Source organism: Oryctolagus cuniculus, chromosome 1 (genome assembly GCF_964237555.1).
Source record: "Oryctolagus cuniculus chromosome 1, mOryCun1.1, whole genome shotgun sequence".
In the NCBI taxonomy this organism is placed as follows: domain Eukaryota; kingdom Metazoa; phylum Chordata; class Mammalia; order Lagomorpha; family Leporidae; genus Oryctolagus; species Oryctolagus cuniculus.
The window spans coordinates 216,125,243-216,147,827 of NC_091432.1; the positions used below are offsets into that span (position 1 = coordinate 216,125,243).

At 43.2% G+C, this 22,585-nt stretch overlaps 1 protein-coding gene across 3 annotated transcripts in view; it reads left to right on the forward strand.

Moving 5' to 3' along the window:
• KIAA1958 (KIAA1958 ortholog) overlaps nt 1-22,585 on the forward strand; it is a 177,223-nt gene that overhangs the window by 73,755 nt on the left and 80,883 nt on the right. For all 3 annotated transcript variants that reach the window (XM_051843064.2, XM_070055647.1, XM_051843060.2), the window contains exon 2: nt 15,427-16,621. In XM_051843064.2, the coding sequence (XP_051699024.1) occupies nt 15,451-16,621 (1,171 nt within the window). In that variant the 5' untranslated portion in view covers nt 15,427-15,450. The remainder of the gene's footprint in view (nt 1-15,426; nt 16,622-22,585) is intronic.

The window sequence follows — 22,585 nt, forward strand, 5'->3', positions numbered from 1 at the left end:
CCCATCTGCTGGTTCACCCCTCACCCTGAACTGCCAACAACCACTGGGGCCAGGAACCAGCAACTCAATCCAGGTCTCCCACAAGGATAGTAGGGACTCAGTCACTGGAGCCATCCCAGCTGCCTCCTAGGGTATTCCTTAGCAGGATCCAGTTGTCAAACCCGGGTACTCCCATGTGGGCTGCAGCTGTCTTCATACTAGCCTTCAGTCTTCCTTTCTTTGGATCTTCATTCAGGGTTTGAAGATTTGGCCTGCTGAATTAAGCTTTTGTTGAACATGTCTTTTTGTTAAGGAAATTGCATTTTATTCCTGCTTCACTAATAAATTTTTGAAAAAATTGTGGTAAAATATGCATAGCATAAAAGTTACAGTTTTTGCAAATTTTAAGATATATTTATTTTAGAGTCAGATGGAGAGAGAAAGAGAACTTTCATTTGCTAGTTTTTGGCCGCATTGGGCTGGGCTGAAGGTAGCAACTAGAATCTTAACCGAGGTCTGCTACGTGGAGGGCATAAACTCAGTTGCTTGAGCTGTCACTGCTGCCTTTAAGGTCAGAACTGGCAGAAAGCTGGAATCAGGAGCCGGAGTTGGGAGTAGAATCCAGGCACTCTTATGTGGAATGTGGGCGAACCAACCACTGGGCACACACACATACTCTTCCTGTAACAGTTTTTAAGTGTATGGTTTTCATATTGTTGTGCTAGTACCACCACCATCCATCTCCAGAACTTTTTCATAATCCCCAAACTGAAAATGTAAGTGCCTATTAAACCACAACTCCACATTCATAAATTCACGAGGTCCTAGTATCAATTATTCTACTTTCTGTGTCTTTAACTATTCCAGGTACCTCATATAAGTGGAACCTTTGTTATTTTGTTGGTTTATTTCACTTAGCATAATGTCCTTAAGTTTCATCCATACTGTGGCATGTGTTGGAATTTTATTACTTTTTAATGTTGACACTGCACAGGCTTTAACTTGAAAAAATTAAATATTAAGAAAAATTTTCCTATACAAATTTTATTAAACATAATCTGTGCTAATCCTTACATGAACAATAAGTGACACGAATGCTCACTCTGGGGACATGGTTTTTCTGACAAAATTATGTAAGAGTGTAATGCAGTGTCCTCTACTAGCTACATTTCACTGTCATTTCAGGACGAGTGAGATGTTTTTGAAGAAATATTACTTGGCTTCCTCAGTTTTTTTTAAGGACTTCTCTTAGTTCTTGGAGACTTAATCCATTCTCTTGCACCCAGTGTGTCATCCTAGGTGCACATCCCTGTCTGGTCTACTTGCTAGACATCTGTTTGTTAAAATGGCTTTGTCTGTGCTTACAGGGGTTCTCTAGCATTTTTCAGCAACTTGTTCACATTCTGCATTTTTAGAGTTTGGAGTTTCAGTTTGCATTCACCCAGCTTCTATGAGGTATGATATATGTAGGATCCCAAAATCGGAGGCTGACATAAATGGATTCCCAGAAATAGATCCTGGCATTTGGGGGGAGTTTGAATAGGACCTGGCCAACTCATTAGTGAACGTTTTTGTGTTAATGACAACTTTAGCTTCTGTCCACAATCTCTCTACAATAGCAAGGGCACCCTTACACTTTTCATGTGTGTGTGTGCAAGTAGTGAGCATCTTGTTCAGTAACCTGTTAGCTTATTCACTGTTTGGGACCAAGAGTGAATAATTATTCCTCACAGACATCTTTGGAATGTGCTTCTGTAAGTTGTCATACTTTAGATACTCAGCGAGTTTTACACACTGACAGTGGATTGATGATCTTTGGTTTTAAGCCCTTACTGTTGTCTTGTTTGTCATGCTGAGTTGGCTTACACTATGTCCAAGAGAATCCATCCTTAGTATTCACAGGTCTAAAGTACAAAAAAACACTGCCGACCTATGCCCGTCAGCCTTGTCAGGTAGATCCTTGCAAGAGGCAATCACTAATTCCCCATATCCTCATGAAACAGTGGGCCTTAATCCTCAGCTATGACACAGAAGTGATTACCAAGAAATCATCCACTTAGGTGAGTTTAAAAATACAGGGAGTGGGGCTGGCACTGTGGCGTAGTGGGTAAAGCTGCCGGCTGTGGTGCCAGCATCCCATATGGGTGCCGGTTTGAGGCCTGGCTGCTCTACTTCCAATCCAGCTCTCTGCTGTGGCCTGGGAAAGCAGTGGAAGATGGCCCAAGTCCTTGGGCCCCTGCACCCATGTGGGAGACCTGGAAGAAGCTCCTGGCTCCTGGCTTTGGATTGGCACAGCTCTGGCTGTTGCAGCCAACTGGGTGGTAAACCAGTGGATGGAAGACTTCTCTCTCTCTGCCTCTCCTTCTCTCTCTGTGTAACTCTGACTTTCAAATAAAATATAAAATAAATCTTAAATAAAAATAAAAATGCGGGGAGAGGGCAGATGGTTAGTTTGGCAGTTAAGGTACCCATTAAGATGCCTGTGTCCCATATCAGAGTGTCTGTATTCAGCCTCCAGTTCCCGATTTTAGCTTCCTGCTACTGTAGACCCTGGAAGTTAGCAGGTGATAGCTCAAGTACATGGGTCCCTGCCACCCACATGGAGACCTTGATTGAGTTCTTTTTAAAAAAATAATGCTATGGCCTCAAATTGGGAGAGCTCTAGTTCTAATGTCAGTGTTCAAAATTTAAGTCATCTTGATATCTGTTAGACCTATTTTAGAGTTTCTAGAATATTTTATCTTATGAATAAAAATAGGTAACGAACAAGCTCCATACTGTCATTGACTTACCATCTCTTCTGGAACAGCTGTGCCACTTTTAGTAAGGATGGAACAGCTGGCAATTGAAATGATCTACATAGTAGCTTCAAAATGAGTAAATATTTCACACTAATAAGAAAGGCCTGTCCTTACTTCCTGAGAGTCAGGCAAGATATAGGAGTTAATTTATATATGATATAGCACTTTGGATACAGAGTGTTACATAATACTAACTTATCACCACATTTAAGGTGTTAATGTAAATCCATTGTGCATAAAGAAAATACATCTCTGTATACATCTTTTTCTACAGCTTTCATAAGTGTAGCATTGATATAAACCAGAAGCTTTGTAAAACTTAGTGATTGTGGAAGCCAGGAACTAGAATGAGTTCTTGGAACTGACCCAGCCCTCGCTGCAGGTTCCTCTGTGCAGAACACACTGGAATCAAGGGTGATTTGTGGAACCTGAGTTTCAGCAGCTTGAGGAGCTGGTAATGCCATATATTGAGTTGTAAGTTGGATATTAACTGTCAGGGTATGTATTTAATAACTATAACCATTTCAGTAGAGCGTTGTCTAGTGAAACTGTAATATGGGATGAAAACACACCAATAACTGTAGTTTAAAATTTTTTAAATTTATTTGAAAGGTAGAGAGTGGAGGGGGCAGGGAGAGAGCTATTGGATCTCCCATTCACTAGTTGGCTTCCCAAATGCCTACAACAGTTTGGATTGGCCAGGCTGAAGCCAGGAGCCAAGAATTCAATATGGATCTCAAGAACTCAATCTGGGTCTCCCACGTGGATGGCAGGACCCAACCACTTGAGCCAGCACCTGCTGCGTCCCAGAGTGTGCATTAGTAGGAAGCTGGAATTGGGAGCAGAGTAAGAACGTGAGACCAGGCAATCCAATGTGAAATGGAGGTGTCTCAACCAGTGTCTTAAATACTACACGAACAGCCTACCCCAAACTGCAGTTTTAAAGATCAAAGTTGAGGGTGCTGGGTCCTAGCAAAATGAACAGAATAGCAGGTGGTAGAGGCATTCATGGAAGCCAAGGGAAGAGGGGTTTCAGATAGATCAGAGAGATCGGAGAGTGGCCCCTGAGCCCCTGAGAGAGGATGCATGAAGGGTGTTCTTTATGTGGAAGATCCGTGACCACGGCCGGAATAGTTCCTGCGGAGCACGGAGTGGCACCTGGCTGTTCATATTGAGCTCTGAAGTCTGGAATCAGCCTGCTTTTAGTTTCTGTGCCAGGGTAGAGCTGTGTTTTCATAGGTTCTTTGTTGTAAGACATGGATATTTCTCCATTAATTCTTGGTAAACTCCATTAAAATGGGGTTATACAATTCAAAGGCAGTTAAAAGTGTGTTAACATCACTTACTTTTGTCGCTCCCCCTCTTCGTGGAGGAACGACACAGGACCCTGAGCTGTTCTTTCGTCTGCTCGGCCCTCCCCGGGTTTGCTGCTGGTTCTTCCCGGGTTGGCTACTATCCCTTCCACCTCCGTGGAAGGGCAGTTCCCCCTGGCCACATTCCCCACTTCCGCAGGGGAGCGGCACACCGCCGGCCGGCTTTCTCGGGGGCTGCACGGGTGTTCCTTCAGCTAGATGTTCCCCTTAGATGTTCCCCATAGATGTTCCCGGTGCATGCCGTCTCTCTCCTCCTTTATAGTCCTCCTCCGCCAATCCTAACTCGGCTGCCCACATGCCGAGTACGCTGCTCTCCTCCAATCAGGAGCAAGTCCTACAGTTTATTGGTTGAACTGGAGGCAGCTGTGCAGAAGCTGTTTACTTCTCTCCCAGCGCCATATTGTGGGAGAGCAGATGCATAGAATAAGTCTTAATTCCAGTAACTCAGTCTAGTCCGGATTGCTCCCCACAACTTTGAGACAGATTTCTGGTTTTCTGTTTACTTGACTTCTTGGAGTGGACTGTAAAGCATGAATCACCGTGTCAAATCATGCCCATTGGTGGGGAAACTAAAATTTGATAAATAATTTGTAATTAGCAATGTGGAACAATTTGAATGAATAGAATGGCATTATAATTAAATTATAGCCATTTTCTGTAATATATAATAAAAATCCATGCTTACTGTAAACTGTTGAAATTAAAAATGTAATAGGGAAAGTTATTAAGAATTTGGGGGGAATATGAGTATTTTAGATGCCTTGAAATTTTTGAAGAATTTTTGATAGAATGTCAGTATTAAATTATTGACTAAAACTAAGGTGTTTATTTTCCACAAGGGTAAAATCTTGCTAAAAATCATTTTAAAATCAACATGTTTTCTTGGCAAAGGCGTAACTAGTTTGTATGATATAAATGTGTGTTTCAAGGTAGGAGTTAAACTGGCTCGGTTTACCCAAAAGATGCAGAGAAGCACCAGCAGCTTCTTCCAGCTCCCCATTTCCCACGTCAGTCTTTCACTGTCTGTTTCTTATTTAGTGTTCAAACCTACCTTCTTTCTATTCATCTGCCACTATTCAAGGTAAGGTACTCTAAGGTCTTACCTGAATCACTGCATCAAACATCCTAACTAGATTCTCCACTGTAGTCTTGACCTCTTCTGGTTACAGAGTGACAACTCTGAAGTCAGTCTCTTGCGTTCTACAATTAAAGACCAAAGTCTTTGTGTGACTTTGCCAGACTTTCATGATTGATAATGGCACTGAGCTTATAGATCAATTTGGAAGAAATTGCCAGCCTAACAATGTTGAATCTTCCAGTTCACTAATATGATACATATTTCTATTTTTTTTAAAAGATTTACTTACTTATTTGAAAGTCTGAGTTACAGAGAGAGAGAGAGAGAGAAAGAGAGAGAGAGAGAAATTGTCCATCTGTTAGTTTACTCCCCAGATATCTTTGTTTTTTAAAGTCATGTTTACTTTCTCTAGAGTTGTTTTGTAGATTTTAGTGTAGAAGTCTTCATCTTTTGTTAGATTCTTCCTGTGTAGTTTTTCTATTTTGTCACCTGTGATAGGTAGTGTTACTGTTAACTATTGGGGCCAGCAATGTGGCACAGTGAGTTAAGCCATTTGTCTCCAGGGCCTGCAGCCCATTTGGGTGCTGCTTCAAGTCCCAGCTGCTCCACTTCCTATCCAGCTCCCTGCTAATGTGCCTGGAAAAGCAGTGGAAGATGGCCCAAGTGCTTGGGCCCCTGTACCCACATGGGTGACCCAGATGAAGCTCCTGGCTCCTGGCTTTGGCCTGGCCCAGTCCTAGCTGTTGTGCCATGTTTTGGGGAATACCAGCCGATGGAAGATCTCTGTCTCTCTCTTGCCTTCTCTCTCTGTAACTGACTTAAAAAAATATCTTTTGAAAAATGTTTAAAATTTTAATTTCCTAATATTTCTGGCTAGTATCTAGAAGTAATTGAATTTTTTAAAAAAGATATATTTATGTACTTGAGAGGAAGAGTTACAGACAGAGAGGGAGAGACAGAGAGAGGTCTTCCATCCGCTGGTTCACTACCCAAATGGCTGCAACGGCCAGAGCTGGACTGATCCAAAGCCAGGAGACAAAAGCTACCTCTGGGTCTCCCACGTTGGTGCGGGGGCCTTAACACTTGGACCATCTTCTACTGCTTTCCTAGGCCATCAGCAGGGGGCTGGATTGGAAGTGGGGCAGCCAGAACTTGAATCATACCCTTGAGGGATGCTGGCACTGAAGGTAGATGCTCAATCTTCTATACCACAGTGCTGGCCCCAGAAATAATAGATTGTTTTTAAAAAAGCTTTATTTATTTATTTATTTGAAAGAGTTACACAGAGAGAAGGGAGGCATACAGAGAGAGAGAGAGAGAAAAAGAGAGAGAGGTCTTCCATCTGATGGCTGACTTCCCAGTTGGCCACAACAGCCGGCACTGCGCCCATCTGAAGCCAGGAGCCAGGAACCTCCTCTGGGTCTCCCACATGGGTTCAGGTACCCAAGGATTTGGACCATCCTCCACTGCTTTCCCAGGCCACAGCAGAGAGCTGGATTGGAAGTGGAGCAGCCGGGTCTCGAACTGGCACCCATATGGGGATGTCGGTGCTTCAGGCCAGGGTGTTAACCCGCTGTGCCACATGCGCCAGCCCCTAGAAGTAATTGATTTTTTAAAAAAGATTTATTTATTTTATTTGAAAGTCAGAGTTACGCAGAGAGAGAAGGAGAGGCAGAGAGAGATCGTCCATCCACTGGTTCACGCCCCAATTGGCCACAACGGCTAAAGCTGTGCCGATCCAAAGTCAGGAGCCAGGAGCTTCTTCTGGGTCTCCCACATGGGTGCAGGGGCCCAAGGACTTGGGCCATCTTCCACTGCTTTCCCAGGCCACAGCAGAGAGCTGTGGATCAGAAGTGGAGCAGCCAGGACTTGAACCGGCACCCATATGGGATGCCAGCACTGCCTGCGGCGACGTAACCCGCTGTGCCACAGCGCCGGCTCCAGTAATTGATTTTTAAATTTTAATTTCATATTATGAATTCTAGCTGGTGCTTTGTGAGTTTTATGGAATTTTCTGCATGAACAGCCATGTTATTTACAAATAGAGATAATTTTATCGCTTCCAGTTTCTCCACCACTCCCCCATGGTATTTTATTGACTAGGACTTCCAGTATTCTTCCAGTATACTAGGACTTATATATTGAATATAAGTGATAGAAATATGTATTCTTGCTTTAATATTAGGAAATAATTCTGTTTTTATATTAAATATTATATTAGCTATAATTTTTCATAGATGCCCTTTATCAGTTTGAGGAAGTTCCCTACTCTTATCAGTTTGCTGTGTTTTTATCATAAGTGGAGAGTGAATTTTGTCAAGTGCTTCTGCATGTTAAAATAATTGTGTGATTTTTCCTCCAGTGGTTTGGTAATATGGTTGAGTTACATTGATTGATTGTTGAGTGTTCAGCCAACCTTGCATACCAGCCTTGTATAATCAAGTCCTACTTGGCTACAATGCAGTACCTAGTTTATATGCTGTTAGATTCAGTCTGCTAATGTTTTGTAAAGGATTTTTACATCAGTGTTCAGTAAGAATATTGTTCTATAATTTTCCTTATTGCAATGGCTTTATTAGGTTTGGTATGAGGGCGGTGCTGGCCTCCTCAGACAATTTGGTTAGTGCTCCCTCCTCTTGCTTTATTATTTATTTATTTGAAAGGCAGAGTTACAGAGAGGCAGAGGTCGGGGTGAGGGGGCGGTGGTCAGTGTCTTCCGTCTGCTGGTTCACTCCCCAAATGGCTGCAACAGCCAGAGCAGAGCTGCTAGGAGCCAGGAGCTTCTTCTGGGTTCACACATGGGTGCAGGGCCCAAGGACTTGGGCCGTCTTCTACTACCTTCCCAAGCCGTAGCGGAGAGCTGGATCAGAAGTGATGCAGCCAGGACTCAAACCGGCGCCCATATGGGATACTGGCACTGCAGGTGGCGGCTTTACCTGCTATGCCGCAGGGCTGGCACCTCCTTCTCTCTCTCTCTCTCTTTTTTTTTTTTTTTATTAAGAAAAAGACATTTATTTATTTGAAAGGCAGAGTAAGAGAGGTGGGGAGGGGTTGGGAGGAGGGAGGGAGGGAGAGCGGGAGAGGGAGAGAGGGAGAGAGAGAGAGAGAGGTTGGTATTGATTCCACTCACTGGTTCACTCAAATGGTCACAACAGCCAGGGCTGGGTCAGGTGAAGCTAGGAGCCAGAAACTCCCACTCTTGATTTCTAACTGGCACTCAGTTGGTGTAGCAAGCAATGGCTTAACCTGTGCCACAATGCTGGCCTCTTTTTTTTGTTTTGTTTTTGAAAATGCTTTCAGGGCACCCTTGGGACACCTCAATCCCATATTAGCATGCTGGGTTCGAGGCCCATCTCCACTACCAACTCCAGCTTCCTGGTAATGCACACCCTGGGAGGTGGCAGGTAATGCCCAAATACTGGGGTCCCTGCCACCCATGTGGGAGGCCCAGATTAAGTTCCAGGCTCCTGACTGCAGCCTGTCCCAGTCCAGACTGTTGCAGGTACTTAGGGAGTGAACCAGTGGATGGGAGATATCTCCATCGCTCTGTCTCTCTTTCAAATAAAATAAAATTTTAACATAAGAATTGTAACAAGCCCTTTGAAAAGGTTCAGAACCTATGAGACTACAAGAGATGTTTGGCTAGTTGTTTTAGCTGAGGTAGCGTGAATGACAACTTGGCTGCCAGCTGGCTTTGTTGAGTTTTGCAAAAGTGACATAATCCTTTAATACCTATTAATACCTTTAATACCTAGGTTTTTTTTCCTATAAAGCAGTTTTTCTCTGAAAGAAAAAATATTTTCCTGTCTAAATGTTGACTTAAATAATTTCTATTATTATTTTGTTATTACTACCTAAGTATGTATAAACAAAATTCATGCTTATAGTTCTGATACAGCTGTGAACTCAGCGAAGCTTACCAGTGCAACTTAAGTTAAAACCATAAAACCAGAGGCTCGGGGCCAGCACAGTGGCACAGTAGCCTGGGCCTCTGTCTGTGGCACCAGCATCCTGTATGGGCACCGGTTCATGGCCTGGCTGCTCCTCTTCTGATCCAGCTCTCTGCTATGGCCTGGGAAAACAGTACAAGATGGCCCAAGTGCTTGGGCCCCTGCACCCATGTGGGAGACTCGGAAAAAAAACCCTGGCTCCTGGCTTCCTATGCGCCCAGCTCTGGCCATTGTGGTCATTTGGGGAGTGAACCAGCAGATGGAAGACCTCTCAGTCTCTCCCTCTGTCTGTAACTCTACCTCTCAAATAAATAAATAAAAATCTTTTTTAAAAAACTAGGATTGTTGATACAGTTAGAATTATTGCTATGTTAATAACTGTCCAGTAAATATTAACTGTAGTAATTAGTATCATGTTGTTGTTCTGTTGAAAGCTAATGATCAGTGTTGGGTTCAGTGGTGGAAAGTCTGATTCTGGATGTGATGTTCTTCTGATTTTGATTTTAATAATATGAATACTAAGATTTAGCATGTCTGCTGGCCTAAGTTAGCATACAGTGTGTTGCTAATAACTTTAGGACTTTGCTCATTTTGGATAATGAAATCTCATACTGAACTTAGTGTCTGCGGGACTCTTTGAATTTTAGTTTATAATCAAGTGGCACTTGATAACCCTGTAATGCTGAATATCTAATTTCCCATATCAGTGTGGGAGAATACCATCTGAAGTTATTTTTCAATTCTTGAAACTGTAGAAAAAGCATTATTTTCAGCATAGAGCTTATCATTAGGCTGCTGAAGGGAATGAGTAGATGCCAGAAATATTTCTTAACACTTCAAGAATACCTTGGTTATCCTATTGTTGATTCCATTTTGTATTAAGCTTAAAAATACTGAAGCATATTGAAACTATGCTTTGTCAGCTTGGAGACAACCCATTTAATTGCCATATATGTCAACTAATTATGTTCTCAAAATTGTTATGAACTTTAGTTGCCAGGTTGAAATATATTAACAGTAGTATTGGAAAATATTTTCTTTTTATGGTACTTAAAAAAGTTTAAGAGCCTCTTCATAAAATTGCCTGTGAATTTCAAGATGTAATAAAAGTGACTTACTAATTACTACCTGTTGATTCTGGAAGGTTTGTGAATATTTTACAATTAAGTAGATAAGCCTTAATAAAATTTATACTTTTATCCACCTTGCCTTTTATGTATTTTGATTACAGAATTCTTTACTGACTGAGGGGCCTTCAGCAAGGATACTGTTTTAGTATCATATGGTATTTTCACCTGGACAGCAGGGTGTCTTGAATTCTGCCTGCACTTACCAGGTTGTGCTTTGATTCTGCCACATTTTTACATGTTTGAACTGTTGCAACATCTTTGTTTAAATATGATGCCATATGTATGTCACCTTCTATCAACATACATCAAGTTATTTCAACTCCTTTTCTCGTTACCTGTGATGCCTATAACGCAGTCTCTTACCCTGCGATCACTTTGTGCCATTTTAAACGTTGTCAAGTCAGGGTGCCTTTCGATAGAAAATAATTAATGCAAAAAAGAAGCTTTAAATTTATATTTACTAAACAGAATACAGCCTGAACAGGTTTCCCAACAAATTGGAAGTGACGTAACGTCACTGTAGGTGATCATGTGAGTGCAGATACAGGCGAAGGGGGCTGAAATCACCTGGCCAGGCTGGGAGCTAAGATGATCATTTCGAAGGTTCCTAATATGCCATGTTAGTTCTGCTTTCTGTTATGGGCAAAATGAAAACAGGTGAAACAAACATTTCGACGTGGATTTAAAGACCCTCAAGAATTTGGTAGTGGAGTTCAGTCTCAGTAACGACTGCACTGGGGCTGGTGTAGAGAAAACGAAGGCTTCTACTCTGCCGTGCCCGAAACCGGGGGTGAGCACGTCATTGTGTGTGTCTCAGTTAGTAGTTGTGTTCAGCTGTGTGTGACAGCAGCCTCCAGCAAAGGGGCTTGAACAAATCCGGGAGTTTGTCTTTTACGAACAACAAGGGGTCTGAAGAGGGAGTTCTGAGCCCATGCAGTGGTTCTGTGATGTTGTCACCAGGGGCCCAGCTTGGGCCACTCTTTCCAGTCCTTAGCTTGTGGTTGCATGCCCCCCAAAAGCCTCTGCTGCCCCAGTCATCCTATCTTTGCTGAGGAAGAAAGTGAAAGGACACAAAGGCAAGAATTAGAGCAGTCTTTTTTTTTTTTTAAAGATTTATTTATTTATTTGAAAAAATTACACAGAGAAGGCCGGCGCTGTGGCTCACTAGGCTAATCCTCCACCTGCGGCGCCAGCACACTGGGTTCTAGTCCCAGTCGGGGCGCCGGATTCTGTCCCGGTTGCTCCTCTTCCAGGCCAGCTCTCTGCTGTGGCCCGGGAGTGCAGTGGAGGATGGCCCAAGTGCTTGGGCCCTGCACCCACATGGGAGACCAGAGAAGCATCTTGCTCCCAGCTTCGGATCAGCACGGTGCGCCAGCTGCAGCAGCCATTGGAGGGTGAACCAATGGAAAAGGAAGACCTTTCTCTCTCTCTCTCTCACTGTCCACTCTGCCTGTAAAAAAAAAAAAAAAAAAAAAAAAAAAAAAAAGAATTACACAGAGAGAGAGAGGTCTTCAATCCTCTGGTTCATTCCCCAAAAATGGCCGCAGTGGCTGGAGCTGTGCTGATCCAAAGCCAGGAGCTAGGAGCTTCTTTGGGGTCTCTCATGCGGGTACAGGGGCCCGAGGCCTTGGACCATCTTCTACTGCTTTCCCAGGCCATAGCAGAGAGCTGGATTGGAAGTGGAGCGGCCAGGACTTGAACCAGCACTCATATGGGATGCCGGCACTGCAGTTGTCAGTTTTACCCACTATGACACAGCGCCAGCCCCCAGTCTTTGTTTTAAATAAAGGTCTTTCCTAAAGCCCACCCAGTGACTTCCATTTACACTTCCTTGTCCACAGCTGTGTCCCGGGGCTGCCCCTGTCAATCTCCTGTAGCTGAGCACGTTGCCAGCCAGCAGATTAGGACTCACTGTAAGGGATGAGAGAGAGTGGACGCAGGGTGACAGGTCTGTGCACCCTAACCGAACAGCTCTGATGAGAAGCTACACACACACACACACACACACACACACTCATACACACAAACACACACACTCTAAGCCTTCTCTTTGATCTGCATTTCGGCTTCAGCCAAAGTTGTGTGAAAGGGCCATAAATAAAGCCAGGCCCCAGTGTCTGGAGTGTGAGGAAGTGTAAGATCGTGTTAACACGTCCTGTCGTGTTAGGCTCAGGGGTAGTGAGTGACTTGTCTGAGGCCACAGAGAGCAGTTTCAGGCCCAGAGTTACAAGTTCCCAGCTCCCACACCAATGACTGTTCTCTCCACCTGCCTGCTGTGGTTGAACTCTGTGCACGTGGCAGCTGTGTTGGAGACAGAAGCACCCTGATTCCTCAGGTGATTACAATAAAAATGACTGCAGGAGGTTTCGTGTTTCTTTGTTTTTTAAAGATTTATTTATTTGGACGTCAGAGCCACAGAGAAAAAGGAAGAGACAGAGACAGAGATCTTCCATCTGCTGGTTCACTCCCCAGATGGCCACAACAGCTGGGGCTGGGCCGGGCAGAAGCCAGGAGACAAGAGCTTCATTTAGGTCTCCTGTGTGGGCACAGGGACCCAAGCACTTGGACCATCCTCTGCCATTAGTTTCCTGTGCCATTAGTAGGGAGCTGGATCAGAAGTGAAGTAGCCAGGATGCAAACCGGTGCCCATAAGGGACGCTGGAGTTGCAGGCGGCAGCTTTACCGGCTACACCACGATGGTGGCCCTCCATGTTTCTTATTTGAGGATGCCATGTTTACTTGGTTAATGTTGATGGTGCTGGCTCTGCTTTTTATTATTATTATTATTCATTCACTCATTCATTATTTATTTGGCTCCAACTATGTGGTGAGTGATAGATTAGAATACCTTAAGAGCAAGACTGTATCTTATTAATTTGTGTATCCCCCCTATAGGTTTTCATTGAAGGATGAACAGTTGAGTCATAATGCCCACCCTCAGGTCAAGTTGGGAGACAAGACTGGGAAGTCAGTGATGATAGAGCAGCGCAGGCAGATTCCTCAAGAGATGATGGGGATGAAGGGGACCTAAATGAACCTCTAAGGCAGAAAGGGGGTCTGGAAAGACTTCGCTAGGGGGTGGGTCCCAGGTTCCGTCTTGTCAGGGCTTGCCAGGTGAGGAAAGAGAAAGGCTGCACCTCAAGCCAAAGAATGAGGTGTCTGAGACTCAGCGGGAGTGGGGGGTGCAGGTGAAGTGTGGGAAGAGGCTGTGGAAGCAGAGGGTGAGGCTGAGAGGTGGCTGTGGCCACATCACGAAGACCTCAGTAATTTGTTTAATGATTTGAACTTTTCTAACCCCATTAATGAATGGGGAGCCATGGAGGCAGGGCAGGAAATGAGGCTCAGATGTGCACTTTGGCACAGCCACCTGGCTTTGCAGTTACCTTGGTGCCTTAGTGCAGAGCCCACCTCCAGGGAGGCACCTGCTTTGCAGGAGATCAGGGCAGACTGAACCACACATGAAGATCCTTGTGCCTCCTGGCCCCATTCCCCCTCAGCATTTCCTCCTGGCACAGCTTGTTAACCTTAACTCTCACTCACCAATGCCGTGTGGCCCCTTTCCCGTTTCCTACGCATTGGGTTGTCTTCATTCTCACCCAGCCATGGACTCACAGCAAGTGATGTGTGTGTGTGTGTGTGTGTGTGTATTTGTGAAACAGAAAGAGAGTGCTGGTTCATTCCCCAGGTGCCCACAGTGGCCATATTGGGGTGGGATGGGGTGAACCAAAGAGAGGAATGAGAACTCAATCCAGGTCTTCCACATGGGTGGCAGGAACTCAGTCACTCAAGCCACCACCACTGCCTCCTGCAATGTGCATTGGCGGGAAGCTGGAACTGGGAGCCTGAGCCGGGCATTGAACCCAGTGCTCTGATGTTGGACTCAGGCATCCTGACTGACAGCTTAACCACCAGGCCAAAACCCATTGCCCAAGTGATTCTCTGGAACTCCTGCCAAATAAGAACTTACGTATTCTGTTTGGTAGTTGGTTATCCTTAAGTTCAGGGCCCCTCAGATAGTGGGATATACTAGATGTACTTTCACCTCGAGTTGTGGCCTGAAAGAGAGTATTTCAGGAATTTCAGACAGACAGGAGAAGGGCAGCCTGCTCCTAAACGTGGTTACAGCACTGATCTGGCCTGTCCGTCTTCCTGGTCTACAGCCAGTCCCTCCCACAGGTCTCCTCCCAGTCTGTTCTCTCTTCTCTCCTTTTTCCCCCACTTCCCAAGTTTAGTTCCTCACTCTGTCCATAGGTCTCCAGTTGCCTTTTCTGATGCTGAGCAGATCAACTTCCCTTCTCTGACATCCATGCTAGATGCATCCAAGCCTTCTTTGTTGTCTCTGCCTCTGCTAGTGGAGTTTCTGGTGACGAAGGGTGACATTGGAAGTGTATCCTCTTGGTTAGTGCAAGTGGTACAGTACATACATGTTATTATTAAGGAACTGATTGAACCTCTCTGTGACTTTGGAAGTAAAATACACCCTGAAAAAGCATACATATTTTTTATTTTTTATTTCTTTTTTTTTCTTTGCCTCTTTTTTTCTTATCTGCAGGCATTATTATAACAATGAAGGAAACCAACAAAAATTTTCTCTACACCTCACAACCATAAGTCATCAACTGTTTTTACTTTTTGTTCTATTTCTTTTCCATTCCCTGCCCATGTGCAGTGTTATTAACTAATACAGTTAAAATGTTTTTATTTTCTTTATTTGAAAGGCAGAGAGAGAGAGCAAGAGCGAGCAAGCGAGAGCAAGTGGTAGTTGCTTTCTGCTGTTTACTCCCCAAATGCCTAGGAGCTGGGAACTCTGTCTGGGTCTCCAACACGGGTGACAGGGACCCAACTACTTAAGCCATCCCTGCTGGCTGCCAGGGTGTGCAGCAGCAGGAAGCTGAAATTGGGCATGGAGTTGGGACTCAATCGCAGGAGCTCCAGTATGGAATGAGAGCACCCAGGTGGAGTCTTCGCCACTGTGCTGAACGCCGGCCCTAAAATCAGTTTTGAAGAACATTTCTTTTTAACGCCAAATGATCACAGTAGGAAGAAATGAGAGTAACTGAGATACACAAATATCTTGGGTAGTAATGGCTTCTTATTCTGATTATCTCTCTTTAGGAAAGACGCTGCTGATCCTATAACATGGAGGATTGTCTTCATACCTCATCTGAGAATCTGTCCAAATTGGTCAGCTGGGCCCACAGCCATGGGACCATTTGCAGCCTCATTCCAAACCTGAAACACCTGCTTTCTGAAGGTTCCCATGGGAACCTGACAGCAATGTGGGGCTGTAGCGCAGGCCATGCCTACCACTGGCCACTAACAGCTACTTGCAGAGCTGGGTCCCAAGAGAGAGTCTGTTTCCAGGATAATAGAAGTTTTAACTCTGATAGTCCCAGTATAATCGGGGTGCCTTCTGAGACGCAGACTAGCCCTGTCGAAAGGTACCCAGGCAGAGCAGTGAAAGCAAAGCTAGACTGTAACCGGACCAGAGACTCCTGTGACTTCTCTTACTGCAGTGAGCCCTCCGAGCTGGATGAAGCCGTTGAAGAGTACGAGGATGAAAACACCCTCTTTGACATGGTTTGTGAGTCTTCTGTTACGGATGAGGATAGTGACTTTGAACCCCAAACCCAAAGGCCCCAAAGCATTACCCGCAAAAGGCCTGGAGTGGTCCCGTCTTCCCTCCATTCAAGCTCCCAGACGCAGATGGTGGATGAATGCAGCAATGATGTCATCATCAAGAAAATCAAACAAGAAATTCCGGAGGATTATTACATTGTGGCAAACGCGGAGCTGACTGGCGGAGTCGATGGACCAGCTCTGTCGTTGACACAGATGGCAAAACCCAAGCCTCAGACTCACGCTGGTTCCTCCTGTGTTGGGGCTGCTAAGCTGGTCCCCCACGTAGCATCTGCCATCAGCACGGAGCTGGACCCACATGGGATGTCTGCATCCCCCTCTGTGATCTCCAGACCACTCGTCCAGAAGACCGCGAGGGTCTCTCTGGCTTCACCAAACAGAGGACCGCCTGGTGCGCATGGCTCCAACCAGCAGGTGGCTATGCAGATGCCTGTGAGCACATCCCATCCTAACAAACAGATCAGCATCCCTCTGTCTGCCCTGCAGCTGCCTGGACAGGATGAGCAAATTGCTTCGGAAGAGTTCCTGCCTCACCTGCCCAGCCAGGTGTCCTCCTGTGAGGTAGCTCTTTCTCCATCAGTCAACACAGAGCCAGAAGTGAGCTCCAGTCAGCAGCAGCCCCCAGTCGCACCAACCATAACCACTGAGGCCACAGCACAGTGCATACCAGGTATGGTACGTGAGGTGACCGCAAGTCCCTCATCCACATACATCAGAGAATTCTGCGCCGTCAGCACTCCTAACACCATTGCCTCACGTTTGCTAGAATCCAGTCCTTTATTTTTCTCAAAAAGATATCGAAATAGATTCCATCTAGGTGATGTGATAAAGGAAGTCCGTGTGAAATAAGGCCATCCATCTAGCTGATGGACAGCTGCAAGATGGTACTGTTGCTGTTGCGTGGCTAGATTTAAGGTTGTTGTCTGACCTTAAGCCACATATTTAGGTAGCAAAGTTATTTTTCCAAGTTTTTTTTTTTTAATGCTTTCCTATTAGTATCAAGGTATTTAGTTGCTGTTGGAAGCCAAAATGATGTTGGTTAAGGCATATGATGACAATAGACCTAATGCTTTTCCATCAGTATTTATTTGAACCAATTGGCATTGCTGGTCGTTCAGGTTGGTGTGTAGTTTAAAACAAGTTTGTAAAAAAGGAACAGGTATTGCTAAACATTGTATTTGACTTTTTGTGTCAAAACTGCAGAGTCAGAAAACTTGGATTTTTGGAATATGTGAGCCCAAGTGGAATGGATTGAGAGAAGGGAGAAATAATTACACAAGGCCCCTACCCCTGTGATGCTTGCATGCCAACATTCAGTGTTTACTGACTTTGGTCTGTTGTGATATAAAGGGCTTTGAGTCGCATCCTCTGGGTTCATGATTGAGATCCACCAGGCCAGAAGTGGCAACATGTACCAGGATGAACAGACACACATGGAACACAGAAAGCAGAAATCTGTGATACATTTCGTTTTCTTCATTCCTTCGCAACAAAGCCATGTATTTTGGAAAAAGCTTCTTAGAAGCCTAAGGCACATGTCTTTACTTTGAAAATTCCTAGAAATAAGATGCTTTACAAAGGTGTTTTTCCAATTTTAATGTCAACCTTAAGATCCCCAGAAGAAATCTCCCATTTATGATTATAACAGTCATGATATTATTAATAAAGTATATAATGAAAAGACTCATACCCTGAGTAAAATTATGCTTTTCAACTTTAGAGAATGATAGCTTTATTGAGATAGAATTCATATATCATAATATTTCCTCTATACAGTGTACAGTTTAGTGTTTTTCAGGACTTTTTAATCACCCTAGCAAAGAACCCCGTACTCACTAACAGTCACTCTTCCCTGTCTCCAGTCTTGGCAACCACTAATTTGCTCTCTGTCTCCATGGATTTGCCTACTCTGATGTTTCACATTACTTGAATCATAACATGCGATCTTTTGTTAACACTTTCTTGAACCTAGTTTAATGTTTTCAAGATTGATGCATGTTAGAGAATTTCTTTCCTTTTTATTGCCAAATAATATTTCACTGTATGAATATGCTGTATTTTATTCTTCCTTTCATCAGTTAGTAGACATTTGGGTTGTTTTCGTGTCTTGGCTATTAAGAATAATGTTGCAATGAACATGTGTGTACACGTTTTTGTGTGAGCGTGGGTTTTCTTCTTAGGTGACTACCTGGCAGTGGAATTGCAGGTGTTTAAAAAAAAAAAAAAGGTAATTCTGGGTTTAAAGCTTGGGAGAAGCTGCCAAGCTGTTTTGCAAAGGAGCTCTACTACCTTACAGTCTCACCAGCAGTACGTTCCCGTCTCTCCACGTTATCACCGACACTTGCCACTTTCCATGTTCACAAATGTGACAGCTGCCCTAGTAGGCGCGTGAGGTAGCGGCCCTGCGGTTCTGTTTGCATTACCCTGATGACTGGTGATACTGAGCGGTCTGTCAAGTGCTTATTGACCATTTGTATTTCTTCTGAGAAATATACATTCAAATCCTTGGCTCATTTTTAAACTACTCTGCTTTTTTATTGGTGAGCTGTACAAGTTCTTTTTGTATTCTGGATGTAAGTCCCAAATCAGATATGTGATCTGTAAATATTTTCTCTCATTCCATGGATTGTCTTTTTCTTTCTTTGAAAACCAGATTTTTTTTTTCTTCAACCACTGAATAACAGTGTGGTCTTCGGTGAATCTTTGCATTACTAGACAAAATGTTGTCTTGATTAGGCTGGTGGAAGTGAAGTACCATTTCACTTGAATGCTTGTGAATCTGGCTCATTTTTGTCTGTCCTCCACCTCCTCTTTTTCTTTGTAAATTAGTAGGCCTAGCCTGGCAGAGTTTCCTATACTTTCATCATTTAATTTGTATTTGAAGGTGGAGTTCAGAAATGGGTTTTGCAAAGTGGTCTGATATACTCAGTTTACTAAGACGATTACTGTGTTGCACATCCTTCTGCTGCTTACCCTGCAAAAGCAGGATGCCGGTGGATAGTAAATGAGACCCTGAGGCTCCTTACTAAACCACGTGTGCATATCTTAGCATATAATTATTTTGGAGAAGAAATTGAGGCTATCTGAAAATGAAATAATCCATTTATTACTGTGCATATTGTATTCTTTTAGGTTTTCTTTTTTCCTTGTTAAAATCATGCCTCTATAACAGCTATAAAAGGCAGGCATTGCCAAGGGTAGCACATCATAAATACAGTCGTAAACTTGGGCTTTACTCTCACAAGGCAGATTGATTTGGCTTGGACTTGAACCCTCAGGAGAAGCAGTGTAAAGAACTGGTATTGGGAATTTCCCAAGGAATAGTCCTCTCGTTTTGATCCATTGATTTCTGGAAGGGTATTGCATTGCTGAGATATCGTTAGCCTTAGAGAAACACTTGGAAACAGCAGTGGAACAAATAAAAATCTAATTGACATCTTTCTTTTTTTTGACAAGTATATACAATTCATATATAGTTTTTCTTTGTTCCTAAGAACCCAAGCTAGGATCTGTGCTCTGAAGGTTTATTTATTTATTTATGTTTGCATATTTATTTCTAATAAACCAATCTTCATTCCAAACATAAATTTAAAAAACTAAAATCCAGACTGTGCACATGTATATAGATGTATACAGATGGACCCTACTTAGTCACTGTGGAAAGCACACAGAGACTGAGCAGAGAGGAAAGGAAAGAATGAACTTTCTGGAAGCTACAGGAGGCTCTTGGAGAACAGATGCTGTGTAAGCTTGAGTCGTTTTCAGATCACTGCAGAAATACTGTCTATCTTTAAATAATATTTTTAAAATAAATAATTTGACAAGTGGCTGTTGAGTCTGCCAGAAACAAAGAGAAATTGTTTCATTTTGTTTAGTTTTCCTGATGCCATTTAAATTCCCCCAGTGGAAAATCATCCTTATTTCTGTTCAGAATTGAACTGATAAAGTTATAAAATGTTAATCAAGGTGTGGATAACATCATTAATTTTCATGTCAACCCTGCCATTCTGCTCAATCCAAATCTTCGCAAACAGTGAGTCAGGAGGACTCACGTTATGAGAAGAATTACTGACTGTCTGCCAGTAGCTTAGATTCCATTAATTTTTTAGGTTTTTATGTAAATTTGGGGCATTTGTCATAATGAAATTTGAATCTATTGCATCATGAGTTGAGTTTTTATGGATATATATATAAATTCCTTAAATATACTGGCATATATATAATATATACAGCTTCATTTATGATTTTGCCCATGAGTCTTTTTATTAATCAGCCCTATCCCCAGAAATTTTATGGTAACAAGCGATAAATTTTTGCTTATTAGATTAATAATACATATACTTTTTTCTTTTGAAAATGCCTGTCTTTGTCTTTTAGTGTGTTCAAATATGTTTTTATATAGTTGAGGCTGTCATGCATGGAAATATATTTCCCATGTTACTATTATCTTTTAATAATTGTTGATGGCATTTCTTGAGCTATGGATTTTATCAATTTTTCTGAAAACTATTCTTTCAACATCTATCTGTCATCTTTTCTGTATCTGTGTTTTTCTTAGGAAGTTCTTTCCCTACCTTGAGATCACACAGATATTTATATTTTCTTCTAATTTTCTTCCACACTTCTCTGCTTTCCTTTTCAGCATTTAACTTTGTATTAGAATGTGTATTTTGGTGTAGAATCCTGCAGCATTATTTTTGCATGTAGTCAAGTGTTCTAGCATCATTTACTGAATAATCCCTTCCTTTACTGAGTTGATTCAGATAGCATACCTTTGTTTATAATTTTATCTGTTTCTGATTTTCAGTTATTTTTATTGATTGTTTTCTGTTTTTCTTCTGGTTTTTACTGTTTGATTATATTTTATACAAAAGAAAATACATTCAGAGAAAGAGTGGTATAGTCACCTAATATACTTTTTGAAAAATGACTCATGTAAAATTGAATTCACTGAGCTTTTAAAAATTGATTAAGTTATATATTAACTTCCAGTTAGTTGGTCTGTATTGACACAATAAGTAATGGTTTCTCTTGTCAGAAACAGAAAACCTGAATTAAAATTAGTTAAAGGAGAGAATGAACTGCCTTGTATTCCAAGACAGCCCTTGAAGCAAGCTTTCATCCCTGTCTTCTTTAAGACCGTGTGTTCTTTCCCGCTTGCCATTTGTCACTCTGGCTTTGTCGGTAAAGTTTGACCTCCTCGACTCCTAGATGGGTGTGAGATGGTCGTGCAGCTGAGTGTCACGTCTAGTAGAAGGCAGGACCCACGACCTAGCACTCCCGCCAAGCCCTGGACCACTCAGTGGGACACTGGGCTCCTGCCTTGCGAACAGTGTGGAAATCAGCTCTCTACAAGCCGCCCTGCTGACGGTGGGGTGGGGCGAAGGTGCTTTCTACGAAGATTCCAGGTACTGTTCCTGAGAGGCGCTGCAAACCAAGATGCCTGTTACTGTTTATATGCTTACCTTTTTGTGGGGAGTGGTGTTTCTTGAGCATTTAGTTTCCCTATGTAGGCAGGCGGAAAGAATTATTATGTCTGTTATTTGGAGCCCGCGTGTACTAGAATGGTTTTCTAATGTAAGGAACAGAAATTTGTGTAAATGTGTATGCTTATGTATATATGTATCTGTTCATCCATGCACATGTTTTATTTCACATATTTTCTTTTTTTTTTTTTTAAAGATTTTTATTTATTTATTTGATAGGCAGAGTTACAGACAGAGGGAGAGACAGGGAGAGAGCTCTTAACATCTGCTGGTTCATTCCCCAAATGGCTGCAATGACTGGAGCTGGGCTGATCTGAGGCCAGGAGCAAGGAGCTTCCTTCAGGTCTCTGTGGGTGCAGGGGCCAAGGCACTTGAGCTGTCTTCCACTGCTTTCCCAGGCCATCAGCGGGGAGCTGGATTGGAAGTGGAGCAGCCGGGACTCAAACCTGCACCCAAGCAGTGGTGGCATAACTTGCTAAGCCCCAGCTCCAGTCCCCGTATTTTCTCAATCCACAATAAACGAATGCTCCTTTTCCAAAAAGAAAACGGACTATAGTTTGTTTTCTCAGCCACACTTTTTGCTGCACTTTCCTGCAGAAAGACTTGAGATGTAAATTTAGGAAGATAATGGAGACAAAGTAAAAAGTCAGCTCTTTCTTGGTTTCTTTAGTCATCATTTCCCTCCTTATCACTAAGAGGTGCTCTTCTGAGGATTGCGTGGCAGGCATGACTGGGCATGATAGCAGAGCCAGAGGGCTGTTTCAAGTCCCATCTGCTCCACTTCTGATCCAGCTCCCTGCTAATGCACCTGGGAAAGCAACAGAAGGTGCCTCAAGTGCTGGGGCCCCTGTACCCACATGAAAGACCCAGAAGAAACTCCCGGCTTTGGTCTTGCCTAGCCCTAGCCATTTGGGGAGTGAAGCAGTGAATGGAAGATGGATCTCTCTCTCTCTCTTTCTCTCTCTCTCTCTCTCTCTTTCTCTCTCTCTCTCTCTCTCTCTCTCTCTTTCTCTCTCTTTCTCTCTCTTTCTCTCTCTTTCTCTCTCTTTCTCTGTAACTCTGCCTTTCAAATAAATAAATTTTTTTGTGGGACCAGTGCTGTGGTATAGTGGGTGAAGCTGCTGCCTACAGTAGTGCTGGCATCCCAT